This window comes from Panthera tigris, chromosome F3 (assembly GCF_018350195.1).
Source record: "Panthera tigris isolate Pti1 chromosome F3, P.tigris_Pti1_mat1.1, whole genome shotgun sequence".
Lineage (NCBI taxonomy): Eukaryota > Metazoa > Chordata > Mammalia > Carnivora > Felidae > Panthera > Panthera tigris.
The window spans coordinates 5,730,303-5,749,496 of NC_056678.1; the positions used below are offsets into that span (position 1 = coordinate 5,730,303).

The 19,194-nt window shown below is 47.3% G+C and overlaps 1 protein-coding gene across 7 annotated transcripts in view; it reads right to left on the reverse strand.

The window, feature by feature from the left end:
• Positions 1-1,386: 1,386 nt before the first annotated feature.
• DESI2 (desumoylating isopeptidase 2) overlaps positions 1,387-19,194 on the reverse strand; it is a 45,126-nt gene continuing 27,318 nt past the window's right edge. For 6 of the 7 annotated variants that reach the window (XM_042975679.1, XM_042975681.1, XM_042975680.1 and 3 more), the window contains exons 2-5: positions 15,638-15,710; positions 12,962-13,055; positions 11,170-11,311; positions 1,387-3,010 (exon numbers count right to left, since the gene is read on the reverse strand). In XM_042975679.1, coding sequence (XP_042831613.1) covers positions 2,777-3,010; positions 11,170-11,311; positions 12,962-13,055; positions 15,638-15,710 — 543 coding nt within the window. In that variant the 3' untranslated portion in view covers positions 1,387-2,776. The remainder of the gene's footprint in view (positions 3,011-11,169; positions 11,312-12,961; positions 13,056-15,637; positions 15,711-19,194) is intronic. The other variant, XM_042975687.1, reaches the window with a different exon arrangement.

Sequence of the window (19,194 nt, forward strand, 5' to 3'; positions counted from 1 at the left end):
ACAGAACCCGAAGAAAACACAGCAGGTGTCACAGGTATGGAGTATCTTGCAGAAACCGAGCCACAAGACGTACACGTTAGAGCCCTGAAGCAGTGAATGTGTTTCTACCCGTTTTGTGATGGAGGGAAGCCATGGAAACAGAGGCCCGAGCTGCCTGTAGTGTTGTCTCCTCGTGCACACGGTGCCATCGATTGGCTAACGCCAGAGTTCCCTGCTCTGTGCAAATAAATGCTGGTGAAGGGAGCCTGTGCCAGAGCCGTGGGTCAGAGCAACCCCGGCTGGGCTTCAGGTATCACTGTGGCATCACCGCCTCCTACAAGGCCAGAGGCCACGTTCCAGAGCTGATGCCCCTTTCTCAGGGTGGACAGAACCCCCCCCCCCCCAACCCACCCAAGGGCGTTGAAAACACCGTTCCTGACCCTCCAACACTCTATTTCTGTCCAACCCACTGTGAGAAACGCGTTTCGCTCGGTGACGATGACAGAGTCTCTGACTCCATCCCGTCACGTGTATCTTCACGACTGGGTCTTTCTGAGCAGAGATCACAATTGCGAGAACACAATTCTTTTCCTCCAAGGGCAGGGAGACGCTGGTTAAATGCTAGTTAATTAAGTCCAGTCTCAATTTTGAACTGCAGCCTGGAACGGACTTAAATGAGATTTTCTACAGTGAAGACATTTCTGTATTTTTCAACCTCGAGTACAATTTAGGCTGTGGGCAATCTCACGCCCAGAACCGTATCTGCTGGCTGCCAGCGTGACAACGGGCCTCAGGCTGCCGTGGATTTCTCTGAGGACCCTTTACGCTATTTCTAACTCCGGATGCTGAGGAGAGGAAGTATGACGACAATGAAATCACGTGTGCTGAGGCGCTGGGTTCTGGGGACCACAGATGGGGGTTCTGGGCTACGCATCAGGGTCTCACTGACTGCCGCCGTGAGCAGCACAGACTTCACTCGCGTATGCCAGAATGGGTTAGAGAAAACGGTCCTCCACCACGTGTTTTAAAAACACTCCCCAGCAAACTGCATCCAACGCTTTTCACTAACCCGGGTTTCGGCGACAGGACTGTCCTCAGAGCAAGGACACCTGCCCGAGTCTCAGTGTCGTGTTCTGAATCTCGTTCTCGGGCCCGGACCAAGCCTACTTCTCACAAAGATCAGATGCTCGTCTCTTCTTGCTGTCACATCTCTTAAACAGGTGCTCTGCACCCCCTGAAGAACTGAGAATACAACCGTAAAGGCTTTCCTCTCCAGAAACAGAACAGTCAAAAGCATAAATTAGGTTAAGTGGCTTCATCTGCCTCAGGTCACAGCTTATAACCCAAGGTTCCGTTTTCCCCTCGAACAGGGTGTGCTTAGGTTGATACAATGAATGAGTCAGCTGATGGAAAAGTTAAAAATGTCCTTTACTGAAAGATATGTATCTTTACAAAGAGAAATAGCAAACAATCCGATCTAGGAGTTTAAATAAAAGGAGGTGACTTTAAAACTAACAATATATATAAAGCTGAAGTCACTGCCTTGGATAATTTATGCGCTCACCCAATATTCTATGTAGGACATTCATTCTTAAGGCAGAAAAATTGAATCTGACATGTAGTGACTTGGCTCTTACATCCAAGGGTCAAACTGGGAGTAGATGTGAGCAGACAGAGTCCTTGCTAACAAGGACTTACCTATCGGTGGTGACAATTTCCTTGTGGGAGGAGGTCACGTAAGAGACACACACTTGGGAGAACAGAAAAAGATGAGTTTTAAGACACACAAACATCCTTCAACGAGAGGTCAATGAGACTAGGTTTTTCTACTCTGAGGTCAAACTACCCCCGGAACGAAGCAACAGAACTCCGACGCGCTCCGTCTGGTACACGAAGTGTCGGGATATCAAATCGTGAACTTTGTGGAGGGCGTTACTTCAGGCTCCAGTTTTCAAGGTCTAGTATAAAAGGCAGCCTGAATAGTTCAAAAGCAGTTGAATGTCAACTCCTGCTGCTACTCCCGCCCCGTCGGCGAAATCGTGTGCAGGGAGGTCAGTCCGTATTAAAATATCAATGAAGCCCCCAACACGTGTGCAAAAATACCCCTCGGTTCCTAGCAAGACTATCTCGAACGAAAACCATCCTAACGGCAGAATCAGAGGCATCATGGGACGGGCCTGCCCGCCTGGGGGGACAGGTGTCAGGGGTGCAGGCCCCCGCCTGGCAGAGCCTTTCCCGAAGACCCGGGCCCCGAGCCCTTGGGCTGCGGGAGCTCCTTGGCCTCAGCGTCCCGGTGCCCGAACGCGAACAGAACCACACGTGAACCTAAACGACCCTTCTGGAGCAGGTAGTGGTGGCCAGAGCCCCTCAAGCGCCCTTCGTGTGCCGACTGCGGACGCCGTAGCTCTGGAAATTGTCGCAAGTGTAGGAAGGTGATCCACCGAAGTTCCCGAGACGTGAAGGCGGTCTTCTTTCACGGTGGCAGGAGTCCATGCAAGGTTTGTAAACAGCGATACAAAATACTGTAAACATAACTTAACAGAGCTTGTAGAAAACAGAAGTAAACCCCAATTTACAAGTGGGTAAAAAAAACCGAGGGTGGCTTCGTACAAAGTTCTCCCTCCTGCGCCAAGTGATTCTTTTGATTACAAATATAATCCTGAGCTGAAAAACTGGGATTTGGGGGAGAGCCATCTTTGCATACAAAATACCCAAAGGACGCTTCTTACTCTCTTACTTTTCTCTGGGGACAGTCACCGGTCGGAGACAGTTCTGAGGGTGAGACTTGGGAGACCTTTTATAGTTTGGTGTGGCGCCCGGGTCTGGAGCCCGCCGAGGGGCCGGCCACGGAGGCGGCCGCGGCCGCATCCTCGGCCTCCTCCAGTTCCTCCTGCAGCTCCTGGCTGACGCTGGACTGCAGGGCCGCGGGGGTGAGCCACTCCTTGGGGAGGCAGCTCTGGAGGAAGGGGATGCAGGAGCTGAAGTAGGCCAGACGATTGATCCAGCGAGGAATCTCCTTCCCGCAAAGAATCTACGGAGGAGAGAGGGGGCGGTGTCAGGTGAGCGAGGTGAGGGTCCCCGGTCCGGTGCCGGGGTGGGGGCAGGGGGCGGGCAGGCGGGGTGCGGGCTGAGGGTCCCCGGTCCGGTGCCGGGGGACGGGCAGGCGGGGTGCGGGCTGAGGGTCCCCGGTCCGGTGCCAGGGGACGGGCAGGCGGGGTGCGGGGAAGCACATAGGCCGGGATGACAGGCAGCCGCCACCTCCGGAGGCTTGTCAAGTGGCTCACTTTCTACACCTACAGCATCAAGCTAATTCCGTTTGGCTCCCTGCAACTGCTTTGAGACTCCATGTCAAGTGCTCCAAACAACACAGCAGGGAAGCCTTGCTGACACAGGGACCAGAGTAACACGCTCCAGACGGTCAGAGCGGCCGGTCTTGGGTATCCTCCCCGCCATCAGTTGTCCCCTTTCACAGATTCCTTCCTACTTCCGTCCAGTCTCCGCCACCCCATTTGTCCGGGCCCGCGTTCTACCCTGTTACTTCTCGTGTTGGTCGAGAAAGAAACGTCTCCATGGATGCAGACCCGGCTTTGCGTCTCTGCGGTCAGAACCGGGCTGGAAGGCCCGGCTGAGCTTTCGTCCGCAGATTCTGCTAGGGCTGTGGGGTGCAGGCGTGGGGCCGGGGGGATTCCCTCCCAGCTGAGGGTCTGCGGCGGCTCTCTGCCCACTCCCCATCCCTACCCTGTCCTTAGAGGACTCTGGGCCATAACCCACACCCTCGCCAATCTCAAACAGTAAGAATCGGGTCTTCCACAACTAACTTCACTTTTTTATTTTTTTTTAAAGTTTATTTTTGAGAGAGAGAGAGAGAGAGAGAGACAGAGAGACAGAGAGCACAAGCAGGGGAGGGGCAGAGAGAGAGACAGAGACAGAGAGAGAATCACAGGCGGGCTCCACAGTTAGCATGGAGCCCGATGCAGGGCTCAAACTCATGAACCACGAGACCATGACTTGAGCCAAAACCAAGAGTACAACACTTAACCGACTGAGCCACCCGGACACCGCGGACCTCACTCTTTATCACACTCCTTCCCGTCTGCAGACAACACGGGGCTGGCTTACTGTGTCCCTGCTTCATTGTCCCCTTAGCAGTCCTGCCTCCAGTCGTGTCAAAAATCATGATCCTGACATCATATCTGAATTGATGACCTTGAAAAAAGGTTTCAAAATATCTTATGCTCCCAAATTAGCTAAAATGTAAGTAAACTGGTACTTGCAATTAAGCAACCATGTAGCTTTCCTTCCTAAAGGGATTAGCCTTACAAGACAAGTTACATTTCCTTTAATACGAAGTCTCTGTCTTAACAAGTGAGATGGCCTCACTCGAGGGAAGATGGCATATTTTGACCAAATCCGATCAGCTGGCCCGGCAGCACAGAGAGGTAGAGAGTACTTAAGAATACTTGAATATGTCCATAAACTACACCTGGAGGAAAGCCGAGCAATGGACCTTACACCACGCCATGCCCGCCCCTCTGTGCTAAGAAACACAGGGGAACATTTCATGTATTTTATACCCACAGCACGTTCAGGTATCTGCATACCTGAAGGTTGACCACAGAAGAGGCGACGAGGGATATTTAAGTTAACGTACAGCCACCGCTGACTCGTCAACAGCCACTTCCTTCATCCTGCTTCCGAAGTCCTGGTTTTACTCAGCAGGCACCCTCCCTTCTTCCCACGTCCATGTGCTTCCTGGGAGGCTGACTTTATCCCAACCCGGGTGTGTGTGTGTGTGTGTGTGTGTGTGTGTGTGTGTGTGTGTGTGTGTGTATGCGCGTGTGCGCGCACCCTGATCAGGCTAAAACAGAGGACAGTAAACTACAGCCTCCTGATTTCGTAGGTGAAGTTGTAGCAGCCGTGCCCGGGAGCTGAGTTCTCCATGGCAGAGTGCCGTCCGTGACCAGTCCTACAGCCTAAAAGATCTCCCGCCCGGCCCTCTCAGAAGTGTGCTGGTCCTCTACCAAGCCAGCGTCTGTAAACTTTGAGTCCAGACCCACCAGTGAGTCATTCAGCATCAGACTGTAGAGAGGTGGGGTAATTGTGACGCTTGTTTTAACGTGTTACGTGTACATGTGTGTTTAGACTGGGTCATGGTGTAAAACATATTTCTTACTGTGGGTAGTGGTTTATGTAGCAAAATTACTTTTGCATTTAAGCTTCAAGCAGTGAGTCCCCTGCTAGAGATCTACCCCAGAGACACGTTGGCAAAATACGGAGAGATGTACGTAAGGGGATATTCATCACAGCACTGTTGGTAACGGCACGAGTGGCCATCCCGGTCTTGTTCCTCATCTTTTCCCCACTGAGTATGACGCGAGCTGTGGGCTTGTCCTGTACGACCTTCATTATGCTGACGTACGTCCCCTCTATACCCACTTCGTTGAGAGTTTTATCAGTGGATGCCGAATACTGTCAAATGCCTTTCTGCAGCTACTGAGATGACCGTATGATTCTTTTTTCTCATTTTCTTCATGTGGTATATCGCACTGATTGGTTCGCGACTGTGGAACCACCCTGCACCCCTGGGATAAATCCCACTCGATCACGGTATAGAATCCTTTCGATGTACTGCTGAATTTGGTTTGCTAATGTTTTGTAGAGGATTTTTCCATCTTTGTTCATCAGGGATACCGGCCTGTGATTTTTTTTTTGTAGCGTCCTGGTCTGGTTTTGGTATCAGGGTGAAGTTGGCCTCGCAGAATTTGTTTGGAAGTGTACTCATCTCCTTCATTTTTGGAAAAGTTTGAGGTTAGGTATTACACCTTTGCGTGTTAGTCACCAGTCAAGCCGTCTGGTCGTGGACTACTGTTTGCTGGATTTAACCTCCCTAGTAAATTGGTCAGATTTTCTACTTACAATACAGTCTCGGGAGACTGTATGTTTCTAGGAACGTCTGCTTCTCCTTGGTTGTCCAATCTATGGACAGAATTGTTCGCCATAGTCTCTAACGCTCCTTCGTATTTCTGTGGTGTCGGCTGCGATCTCTCTTTCACTTTTGATTTATTTGAACCCTGTCTCTTTTTTCCTTGGTGAGTTTGGCTGAAGGCTTGTCAATTTTGCTGATCTTTTTCAAAGAACCAGCTCTTAGTTTCACTGATCTTTACCACTGTCTTTTTAGTCTCTATTCATTTGTCCTCTGATCTTGAGTACTTCCTTCCTTCTACTAACTTTGGGCTCTGTTTGTTCTTTTCTAATTCTTTTGGTGGAAGGTTAGGCTGTTTGAGATTTTTCTCATGAAGTCAAGTATTTTTAAATCTGGGAGGAGAGGAAATTCATGACACTTAAACAAAACTACACAACAAAAACCTCTTGATTACTTTTGGAGAAGTGAGCTGTGTCAGCGGTCCCCCAGACCAGCTCCTGGTTAGACCGTGATTTGCCAAGAAACCCACGGGACTGGGTACACAGCTACAGTCGCAGCTCTCATTTACTACAGGGAAATGGACGAAAAGTGCAGAGGAAACCACGCACAAGCTGTCAAAGGGCCTCACCCCATGGAGTCACACAGGATACACTCAGGTCCCCCCCGCAAGGAGGGGGGACAACACATGTGAAATGTCCACCAGGGAAACTCACTGGACACCCAGCATCCAAGGTTTTATTTGTGCCTGTTCGTGTAGGCACCTGCTTCTCAGCATGTGCCAAGATTTGGGGTTCCCTGGAATGGGAGCAGGTGTCTTGCAGGAATCACGCTATGCACACAAGGTCAGGCCTGGTGAGCTGCCCTTCCATCTCGCGACTGTTGGCGGCCCTTCCGAAAGTCAAGTTCTCAGATGCCATCCACGGCCCCAGTCTTTCATAGGGACAGCAGCCTCTGACCCGTTTTAACTCTTTTTCTACACCCCCCCCCCTCCCCAAACTTAGCCAAGCTGTTGCAGCAAATATTACCAAAGGACCCTACACAGCAGGGTGAGGCCAACCTGGAGTTTTGATTTCAGTCACACCTTTTAGGGCTCCTGGACCTAGCCAGTTAGAGCAAACCCCACTAAAGCAAACCCGTAAAGGCTGACTTTAGAAAGCCGAGTGGCTTCCACCTGAGTTTTGGTGGGAACCCTCTTCACCTGGCCCGAGGTGGGGTCACGAGAGGGCACCCACACAAGAACCGATCCCAGAGGGCACACGTGACACCCCCAGAACGGGAGGTTTACGGCGTGAGGGCCCCCAAGCAGGGCACGCATGGGTCAGGCAGCACCGGTTACAAAGCCCCCAGCGTGCTTCCTCACTGGCAGTGAACACCGTGGGACTCGCTCGAGGATGAGGATTTTTGTCCCCCCAAAGCCGGTAAGCTGAAATCCTAACCTCGAACTTGACCGCTGGTGGAAGTGGGGAGCCTGGGAGGTGGGCGGGTCATGAGGGCCCAGGCCTCACAAATAGGATTGGTGCCCTTACCAGGGATCTGAGAGCCCCTCACTCCTCCTGCAACCTGAGGCCAAGGCAAGAAGCGGCCTAGGACCTCACTAGAAGGCTGCATCTGCCAGCGCCTGGATCCTGGACATGAGAAAGAACGGTCTGTCGTCTCTTAGCCACCGGGCCTGTGCTGCCCTGTTACCGCTGCCCAAACGCACTGACAGGGCTTCCGATCTGGCCTGAAAGATCAGTCGAATCTTGGAGGGTCTGCCCACAGACAGACCCAAACAGTTCTGTCCATCCTCGAGACCAGGTTATCGGCCTCCACTCTGTGCGGCAGGTGCGGGAACAGCCTCTCTGCTGTGTCAGCACTGTCGCTGGCTCGCAGGTGAGCAGCCTGGCGGAGTCCAAGGTGCTCGCAGCAGCTCAGAAAGGCAAGACGCAATGGCTGGTCTTTAGGACGAGGGGAGGAGCAGCATCGAGAAACAGGTCATGAAGGCCGCCTCCCCGCCCGCACGCCTCCCCAGGTGCCAGGATTTTGGTTTTCGTGGTCACGAAATCAGTGTGCGCCGTTTGGCAATCCTAACTTTACGCTTTAAAAATTATCCTTTACTTTCATCTGGACTTTTTTTTTTTGGTCTGCGAGAACAGAAGCTGTCACTGGAAAATATTTTTATGTGACTTAAACTAGATGGACACATCGTTATCAGACACTGGTCAGGATGAAATCCTGAGTTTGCAGAAGATTTCACAAGGGGTTTACAGGTCACCCCTCTTCTCCCTGACCGTTTAGCCTGTGAATGGCCTAGGGAGGAACACCCCAATTCTGTGGCTGCTGCATTTGGTGACGGCTCTACCTCACTAAGGAACGCAGGGGGAATGGGGGGAAGGTGGTCTGGCTGCCCCCCTGACGCCACCACTGCAGCAGCCGAGGGGCCCCGCTCTCCCCCACTTGCGGGTTTTGGCAAGAATCCCTGGTTAGCGACACGGGGCCGAGCGGCTGGGCGCAGGGGGCCCTGCTGGGGAACGAGCCCCTCCCCGGGCACACCTGCATGCCACCTGGACGGAGCGGTCAACGTCCACGACACTTGTGGCGGAGGGCTCCGCGGACGGGGGTCCCGACCCGCGAGGGTCCCCAAGGAGGAGGCCGGTTCCCGGGCCCGCACCTGCTTTCAGTCTGGCCCGGCGTGGAGCAGACAAGGGCAGGTTTCGGCCGACAGTCCGGTGCAGGCAATCGGGATCGTGATTTCAGGATTTCGAGAAAAGGCCAGGACAGTAATGAGTGAGTGAACACGGTGCACAGCTAGGGAGCCACATTTCTAAGGTTAAGCAACTGAGGTTTTCCAAGGCCCCTTTCAAGACCAGCTGACAAATATACACGTCCGGCTGGAAAATCCTCACCTCCCTGCCTCAGATAACTGACAGTATAAGGGCTAATCAGTATCTAAAAACCGCGTTTTAAAACCCCGAAGTTCATCTGGAAATTGTCTCTCTCTGTATGTCGTCTGCCTTTAGAGGCTGCGAGAGGCAAAAACCCTATAAAAAATCCCAGTTGTGGAGACAGGCGTTCGTTTAATAATTGAGACTTAAATCCACCCACTCTGCGGCTGCAAGAAGTGAGAGAGCTGTGTCCACTAAGGCGTTTTCTCCCAGTATTCCCGAGACGGTCCCTGCATCCCCTATACAATTATAAGCACGAATTGTTTCACATCAACTCCTATCGTATAATCACAAAATACAAAGCCATTAAAAAATCCCCCTTTTCTTTCCTGACTGGGAATTTCTTCAAACCCCCAGCAGTAAATTTAGCGAAGACAGTTTGTTGTTCCAGCCGTCGGGGGAGGGCCGAGCTGGGAGGGGGTGGGGGCTCAGTAGCAGGGCCCCCCTGTCCCCCTTCTGACCTTGCTCCGGCCCCAGGAACGATTTCATCATGCCCCCTCCCACTCGGAGGAGGCAGCAACCAATGGTCAGCATTTCGGGCTCACCCACAACTCCACTTGGGGAATTGGGGAGCTTCCCTTTTCTCTTCCTGCCCGGAGAGGGAACGAAGCTCAGGCATCACCCGGGCTACACGTCCCTGCCTCACGTCAGCGGCCTGGCTAAAACGGCCAGGTGTCCTGGGGCTGCATCTGTCATTCCCAGTTCCACAGGCCACTTTCCCACTCACAACGGACGGCAGCTGCCCCGTCTGCACACCGAGGACACGGGACTGGGTGCCATCCAGGATCTCTGCCGATTCTCCCATTCGATGGATCCCTGAACGCGTCTCCGGCAGATGGGGTCAAGGAGGCCTGAACCTTCTCTCATTCCTGGGGAGCAACCGGGTCGCCTCCGTGGAACTGGCATACGCACGAGCCTGGGGGTGCTTCTGTAACTCCCATGTCGGCACAATCACTAGCGAGAAGATTCTGACTCAGCCGGCCGTGCAGGGGTGGAAGCGACATGAATCTTGCGTCCTACCTGCTGCAGGTCCCAGGGACCCATTCCAGGCCGCACGCAAGCCCGGGCCTGTCCAGAGCCACGCGGGAAGGGATGAGGACCACCGGGATGGCAGCTTGTTCTGTCCCTCACACCCTCCAGCTTCTGCAGGATGGGACACTGCCCTGCCACCAGCCGCCACAGGTCAACAAGCGGAGAAGCTGTCTCAGGGCTAGCGGATTCTCCAGCCCTTATCTCATAGTCTCATGTCTTCCCTTTGGTTTCTGTTTTCAGGTCCTACAATTCTCAGGTCTCCTGGCTTGGGAGTCCAGAACAGGGAAGGCAAGTAAGTGCCTGTGGGGTGTTCTGTTGGCAGAACGAAATTTCAAGACTGCAGAGATGGACGGCTTGTTAATAATTTTAAGTGCCAGGGAGAAAAATCATACTGGCAACTAATATAGAAAAAGAAGAATCTTGTGGCTAAGTAGCAGAAGTGGTTCAGGCTATAATTTCTTTCTTTCTTTTTTAATTTTTTTAGCAGTGGAGACTTTTTCTTTTTTTTTTAAGTTTATTTTGAGAGGGAGTGAGAGAGAGCAAGGGCACATGTGAAGGGGGTTGAGGTGGTGGGGAGAAAGGGCAGAGAGAGAATCCCAAGCAGGCTCCACACTGTCAATGCAGAGCCCAATGCGGAGCTCAACGCAGGGCTCGAACTCACCAAACGTGAGACCGTGACCTGAGCTGAGATCAAGAGTTGGACGCTTGGGGCGCCTGGGTGGCCCAGTCGTTTGAGTGTCCGACTTCGGCTCAGGTCATGATCTCAACGTTCCTGAGTTCGAGCCCGATGCTGGGCTCTGTGCTGACAGCTCGGAGCCTGGAGCCTGCTTCAGACTCTGTGTCTCCCTCTCCGTCTCTGCTCCTTCCCCGCTCATGCTGTCTCTCTCAAAAATAAATAAAATTAAAAAAAAAAAAAAAAAAAAAAAAAAAAGAGAGTTGGATGCTTAACCAACTGAGCCACCCTGGTGCCCCAGCATTAATTTCTTTAAAGAGGAAGTTCAGGTTGGAAGGGAACAGATTAGGATAAGAAGGGACGATTATCAGCGCTCACCCTCCCCGTGGCGAAGTCGTGAATGGGGTCACAGTTTAACGCAGTGCCCACTAGGAAGCCACCGACCTCAGAAAGGCCACTCAGATGAGGCAAAGAACCAGAATGCCACACTTTACACAACACGAAGACTCGGGAAGACAAGGAGGAAACGAGCAAAGGAAAGAGCAGTGCAGTGGGCACACCAGCGGAGGTTCTGTGCCTGAAGGAGGCAGGGTGACAGCAGAGGGCGTGTGCCTGAAGGACCGCAGGGTGACACTTGCCTCCGACAGTGCTGAGGAGAAGTGGTTGCAGTTCTTGTGCATCAGGTGGTAGGCGTTGCCCTTGTACTCCTTGCCCAGCTCCTCCACAATCTTCTCTATGTCGTCCTCCAGGAAGTCTGTGCTCCCTAAAACTACAGCTTCTCTTAAAGAACAAAAAGGAAAAGAAAGAAAGAAAGAGAAACCACAGCTGTGTAAGTTTCAGGTATGGAGAAAGAGCGTGTTTCAAGACTTGTTCATTTCCAGGGATATTCTGACTGGTTAACAGAGCGGAGTTAATGCACTAAGACTAAAAGGTAAATGAGATACTTTTACATTTTGTGTTACTTGAACTTTTGCATTTCTGCCATAAACTCTTAAGTCTGTTACTTCTAAATCATACCAATGCAAACTTGGTCATTTTCTTTAGGAAGCAACACGTCATATACTGAAAACACACGGTCCCGTTATTTTTACAAGCACCGTGGAAGCAGCCAGGTTACTGCAGACCCAAATCATGCTGCAAATATTCCTGCTCAATTATACTGGCCAGTGAAGAGCTGGCCATAATCTCATTCAGAAATAGTCTTTTACGTTATTGGCTTCTGTGCCACAGGGACACAAACTACCAAACAACTACATTTTTTTTTTTTTTTTTTACAGCATTGTAAAAACCAACCAATCAACCCCCAAATTAAAAACCAAACACCCTCCACCCAACCCCCACCCTGGAAATGCGACAGACATGATATCCAACAGAAAGCAGAAGTTAAGTCAGATACAAATTAGGCATCCAAGAAAACTACAAATACCTAGAAAACCCTTTCATCTAGCAGTCCTGCCAAAAGGGACACCTGAGGAACAGACTCAGGACGGCACTGGAGCAAATCAGTGACAGGCTGGGAGAACCATGAACTTGGTAGTGATCGACATGGGTAGTAGCCCTACCCTGAATTTCAATGTTAACAACCTCATTTCGCTATTTTCCACTTGGCAAGTTAATGATTATAGGCCCAGAAGGTTCTTTAGAGCTCCTTGAAACTAAGGTTCTAAGTATCTCTTCACATACAAACCTTAACTAAGAAATGGAAATTTGGATCATTAAGCATTCAAATTCTCAGTAAGGTCCAGAGTATTTTGGTTTCTCGACAGGCGTACTGCATGCACCTTAACAATAGCTTCTCAGCTAATCAACTGTTCGGGTATTTCAAATGTATCAACAGTATCCCTTTCATTGGGAAAAATGAAAAGATTACAAAAAAAAAAATCCTACCATTTCTTTTTCTCTTCATGCATTTTATGAAAAAAAATTTAATTTGTTTTGAGTACAGTTGACACGCAACGTTACGTTAGTTTCAGATGTACAACACAGCGATTCTACATCTTTGTATGCTGTGCTTGCACTCGCCAGGAGAGTAAAGAGGTTTCTAATAGTGTCAGGTAGGTCACAGCAACCCTTTCTTCCATCTCTCTGCATGGGAGTCTGAGGGGGAAGCTATCACTCACATACACACGTTTTCTAAGGCAGAATCCAAGTTACATACTAAAGTAAGAACATTTCTAAAGTACACAAAATAACTCACGTGGGTCCTGAAAAAAAGCAAAAGACTAGGTTATTTCAGGCACTTCATCTGGCCAATTCTCATCTTTACACAAACTCCGATAGGTTCGACTTTAAAATAAATGTCAGCAACTAAAACAGCGTTAAAGAAACATTTTAACTTCCTAGATTTTAGTCTACAGAGTGACTTCCATAGGCCTGAAAACAAGCTTTGGCACCTAAGACAGTGTAATAAAAATTATCCTCCCTACTTACTTAAATTTAAATGTTTCTCCTAGTTCAGAAGCATTTCCTGGGGAAATTTCAAATATTCCAGAAAAGGGGTAAGGATGGCCACCATAAGCAAATTCTGAAAAGAGAAAACTCATGATTTTTAGTATTTATCACACAAAACTTAACCAGAATGCTGAATTAGCTTTAATAAATGATGAGGATAATAACGACACCATCTAAATATTTTCCAATTTATCAATGCTTTCACAAATATCTCAGTCTCGTTTAGCTGTTACGTGTAACAACAGTTGATACAAAAGGCCTGATTCTGATAACGAAAGACACTCAGAGGTGACCCTGACTCGTCCCCTCTCGTTGGCAGGAGGAGGGTGACTATCGCAGGTGACCATGGTCTCTCTGCCCATGTGTCGTGCCAAAAGACATGGGCGGTCAGTTCTGCACTTTGCCACTTTCCAAATTGAAGGCATCAAATTTCAAACTCAACACTTTACTGGAGAAACTGACTAACAGTAATGAGCTTTCATGGCTCATGGGTTGAAGGCTCTTGGTTTATCTTTGAATAATGAAACATTACCAAACCTGGAAAACTGAATTCAATCCCCCTCATTCAAGAAAACAAGCAAGCTGCCGAGTTAACGTATACACCTCTCCACACATACTCTCACGGAAGATCTTTCAGCTCTGCGGGAACTACTTGTACTGAAGGATCATGGGATATAAACTCTCATCCAGAACAGAAGCGGAGAAAGAAGGAATTCAAATTTCTGGTATGAGATATTTAGATATTTAAGTGGCAAATCTTAGTGGACTTACTTAAAAAATTACAAACAAATGTTTAAATTAATCTCATCTCTTAGAATTTATTAAATCTAATCGTGAAAGGTCTTAGAACAAAGCATGGGTGAGAACAAGGCACATACCAAGTTTACTTTTGATTCAGACCTTCCAGAAAAAAAGCAAAGGTCTGGATAAGAAAGTGTTTGGCATTCAGTTCTGAAATACACATTAAAACTTATCTTAACGATAGTACTTTATAATAAACCTTGTCGATAATCAGGTTGGATATGGAAAGATTATGTTTAGATTTTTAACTTCTTCAAGTCCATTAAGGAAAGTCACAGAGCCATTTATTCATCTGTTCAAGAAGCGTCATTTACTTTCAGGAAGACATCTGACCTTAGCTTTGCTAAACTTATACGAACATGTTTCGAACCATGTTTCTGAAGACTCCTGAATCATTTGGTGGAGGGGCGCAATGATTAGACAGGTAACGGAATAATGACTGGCACGTAAGAACACCTGGGTTCAAGTCCTAGTTCTAAGAACTATTAGCAGCTGATCTGATCTGACTTCCAGCTGATCTGAGCTTTGGTTTCCTTGCTTGGAAAATGGAGAAAGTGCCACAGGCCCACACGTCTTTCTCTACTTCACAGCAACGGGATCAAGCGGTTCACAACTTGGTAGCACTTAGAAAACTATAACACCAGAGATTCAGTTAAAGGGGAAACACGCAACTCTGGCAAAAGCCAAGTCAAACAAGGGCGCAAACCCACAGATGACGAGGCCACCCGCAACAACACGTAGTGACCGCTGACTCTTTGGGCAAGAGCCTCCTTGCTTTTGGGGATTATCTGGGAGACAGACAGACAGTGCAGGCTTCCAACTCACATGGAGCTTAAATGGCACATCTCTATAGCGAACGTGTGATACGCTACGCTGCACCCAGAAGCGGCTGGTGTGGAATGTAAGAAACGGACAGGAGAAGCACCACACCGACCCAGGTAGGTAATGGAGCCTCTTCCTTGCACCAGCTACAGCAGGGATGCGGTCTTCACGGGGAACTCTGGGAGGACTGCAACGCATATTCTCAGGGCCCGCACAAAGGCCGCCTGACTGAAGCACGTGACAGACATTTCTGCTACGGGGTGAATTTAGGATTCAAAATAATGTATTTTTACAACCCCGACGAAACTGGAAATGTGGTCCGTCTTATGCAGATCATTACTGCTTACAGCTTGACCTGCAGGAAATTATCCTGCACCAGCAGCGGGAATTAGAACAAAGGAAAAAGCTGTTAAAAACAAAGCTGCTTGGTTTGAGTGGCTCCTGTCATATTTATCATAATTAAGGGCAATGAAGAATAAAAGGGCTTGGGCTAATGACAAAGGCCATCGTTCTTGAGCAAAAAGCTAGATGGAACCAAGGGCAGGATTTGCTCAGTGATATTTTCCAACCTTATAACTACACACTTGCAAGTCTCCAAAAACAAAATTTAATACTGAAATTCCCTCAGGAAATTGGTATTTCAAGTATGACACTCTAGCACCAATACTCTTCCAACCAGAATGACGGTTTTTCAAAGCACAAGGCTTCTTAGGAACTCCGGTATTTGTCAGAGCAAAACTGTGGCGGTGAAATAATCCAAGAAGCAACTGCTTTTTAAGCCGCTGTATCTGGGAGAAAAGATAACTCAACGAACGTTATGTTCATGAACTTGAGTACTTTCTCCTCAAATGCATTCAACTTTGGGCATTTTCCCAGACTGCAGTACAAAATGTGGGGAGATTTTCTTCAACTTTCTGCAGTAATGTATGGAAGCAGTTGCAAAAAAAGAGGAAGACCTATAGTGATGATTTTGCGAGTGCTTTAAGAGAAAACAGTCTTCGGAAAGCCTGTTCACACGGTGGGTACACGTACCTCTGCCATATACTTCAATTCCTGAATGAAAAACTCCAATTCCGATGGACGAGGTGTATTCATTCATCCAGTACTAGGAAAAAAAAGGGAGATTCAGAATATCTGTTCGTTTAAAACACAGCGCCACACGATAGCAATTATGACCCCTAAGTCCTTCACGGAATATCTAGGTCTTTCTAAGTCCATTTCTCAGTATTTTTCCTTCTGGCCTCCAAACGCCACGATAAAGGATTGGTCCAATCTCTGCGCCTCTGTTGGTACTATGAATGCCTCCATTTGCAAAGGCTTAGAGCGAAAACCATAAGACCTAAACCTGGTCAGGTTGGGGGGACAAACGGATATAAAAGCTCTCCTGTGACTTTAAAAAAAAAAAAATCACATATAATTTATGCTTTCACATCTATTTTTCTTCTAGCTTCAGCTTTTCCTTCCATTCTCTGGTGAGCTCCCTGAAGACCGGGAGATGTCTTACTAGTTTTCAAAAACACTTGAAAACCACCCATATGGCATTTCTGTCCTGGCTCAGTCCGAAGCTGGATAATGATAATATAGGAACAAATAAGAAGAGGCACAAAGGCTCCCACAACCTTCTTACCGTCAGCAGGAAGAAAACATTCCCAGAAAAGGCAGTATCTGAACTGGGTTTTTAGGAACCAATGAAATTTCCTCGGATAGAAAGTGGGGGTGGGGTGGGGGGGTGGGATGAGGTGTAGGGGGATGGGGAGAAATGTCTGGAAGAGTGAAGGGAGTGCACCAGCATCGTGATGTGAATGCTGGGGGTGACCGCGGAGAAGCACAAGGACTGGAAAGGGTCTACCTAGAAGAGTCGATGAGTCAAGAGCTCATTAAACAAACACTTAGGCGGCACTTAACAGTGTTACAAACCCATTAGATTTCTTCCAGGTTTAGAGGATAATTTGTCTTTAATTTTTCTGGGTTTATTCAAGTTTTACCCTTGGTTCCAGATCCCTAACCAGTTTCTCCCAGACCCAGGGGAGCGCACGTTCACATACATTGCCGCAGGAAGCATAAATGGGCAAAATCGATTTATTTTGTCCTAAAATGTACCCAGAAGAAAAACGAAGCAGTAATAAGCAAGGGATATTTGAAAAAGAATAAGGAACTTTCTTATCTAGATATTGATACATTCATTAGACTGCTTTAGAACAAGATCCTTGCGTACATAAGAATCTGGTGTATGATAAAGTTGATGTTTATGATTAACGATAAAGGATGAAGTATTAAAAATGTGTTGACAAAATACATTATGCATAAAGATATACTTCATGTACCTAAGAATTCCAGTGTGCCTAAAAATAACCATAGAGAAGAAAATAAAATAGATTGAAAAAAATCTTAACTGAGAAAAGATGACCTAGATAAAAGCAAAACCTTAGAACTTACACCGGAAAACCACAGACGTTTGACAAACATTTCCAACTTTTTATTGGGTAAAACCGCATGAATGACATCAAAAGATAAACCACACACAGGGGGACAAATTCGTAACACTCCATAGCAAAGATTAGAATGAGCTGCGTCTTCCTCTCTAAAAGATTCTCTTTGGTTCCTGAGTTCTGACAGCAAGTCAGGAACGTCGTCATCTGAATCCGTTTGATTTTGGATACAGCAGTGAGGGTACATATAGGAAGGGATTTCTCAAGACTTTATCAAATCTACGTAATTCCAGAGTTTAGGTAGCAGAAATTCAGACCACAAAGGATACAGTGTACGAAAGCTCCATTAAAAAAATAACCCCCATGGACAAGTGAGAAATCACAGTAGAAATCAGTGGCTAACAAACATGAATGAACATTCTCACTAGAAAACAAAAAAATATTGATGAAAACAGTAAGCTACCATTCTTTTCTTAACCCATCAGATTGGCAAATATAAAAAATATTGCTAAATATTGCCGGTGTTGGTAAGGGTGTGAGGAAGCTACTGCAGAAGTGTGAATCAATGACAGTTAATTAACCATTCTACCTCTTGGAAATCTATTCTATAGAAATACTTGAACATATGCGGAGACATACTCCAGGATATTCACTGCAGCTGTCTAGAATACTGAAAACCTAGAGACAACATAAATATCAGTTACGGTAAATCCGTAGTATAAACTATCATACAGCTCCTAAGAGTGAGGTAACTCAGTACAAAGGGACATAAAAAGACACATAAGGTAAAACACCAAGTCACGATATGTTATCTGTGGCATGGTCACATTATTTGCAAAATAAATAAATATGCCCTTCGTGCATGTTTACACGCTAAATATGGAAAAAATACAACAAAACTGCCATCAACTACAGCAAAAGAAAGTTTGAAGGATACAGTTCAATCTCTGTTCACAGTTTGGGAAAGGGGCGTAGCTACAGCAGGGGCAGGGGTGCAGTATAAAGGGATACTTTCACTTTTACCTAAACATTTGAAGACAGTTATTGAGGTGTAATTGACAATGTTACACCAGTTTCAGCTGTGTAACACAGCGATTTGATATTTACACACACTGTGACATGGTCCCCCTAATAAGTCTGGTTCTCCTCTTTCACCTTACAATGTTATTGACATACAATACATCCTAGTGAGCTATTTATTTTATAACTTGAAGTATGCACTCCTTACTCCTCTTCACCCATTTTGCCCTCCCTTTCCCAAAGACCCTCCCCTCTGGCAACCACCACCCTGTTCTCCCTTGGTCTGGGTTTGTGTTCTGTTTTGTTTTGTATATTTCACACATAAGTGAAAGCAGGCAGTATTTGTCTCTTTCCGTGCATCTGCATTATTTCACTTCTAATACACTCAAGGTTCATCCGTGCTGCAAATAGTAAGACTTCATTCTTTTTTATGGCTGAGTAATATTTACATGCTATACTACTCATATGGCTGAGTTCTCAGTCAATCAACCACATTTGCTTTAGCTGTTCATTCACAGATGGACAACTAGGTTGCTTCCATCATCTTGGTTACCGTAAATAAATCTGCAATGAACACAGGAATGCACGGTATCTTTTTGGATTAGTGTTTTCATTTTCTTTGGATAGATACCCAGAGTACTGGAATTGCTGGCTTATAAAGTTGCTCATGTTTTAATTTATTGAGGAGTCTACATACTATTTCCCATGGTGGTGGCACTAATTTACAATCCTACCGATAATGCAGGAGGGATCCCTTTTCTCCATATTCTGTTATTTCTTGTCAGAAGAAATACCTTGTCAGGTAACAGCCATTCTGACAGGTGTAAGGTGAGATTTCATTGTAGTTTTGATTTGTGTTTCCCTGATGATTGGTGATGTTGAACATCTTTTCATGTACCTGTACGTCTTTGGAGAAACATCTATTCAAATCATCTCCCCATTTTTTAATCAGACTGTTTTTTGCTACTGGGTTCTGTCAGTTCTTTACATATATTTCGCCCACTCAGCGGGTTGCCTTTTCATGTTGCTGATCATTTCCTTTACTGCATAGAAGCTTTTTAGTTTGATGTAGTTCCATTTGTTTATTTTTGCTTTTGTTGCCCTTGCCTTTGGAGTCAGATCCAAAAAACACATTGCTAA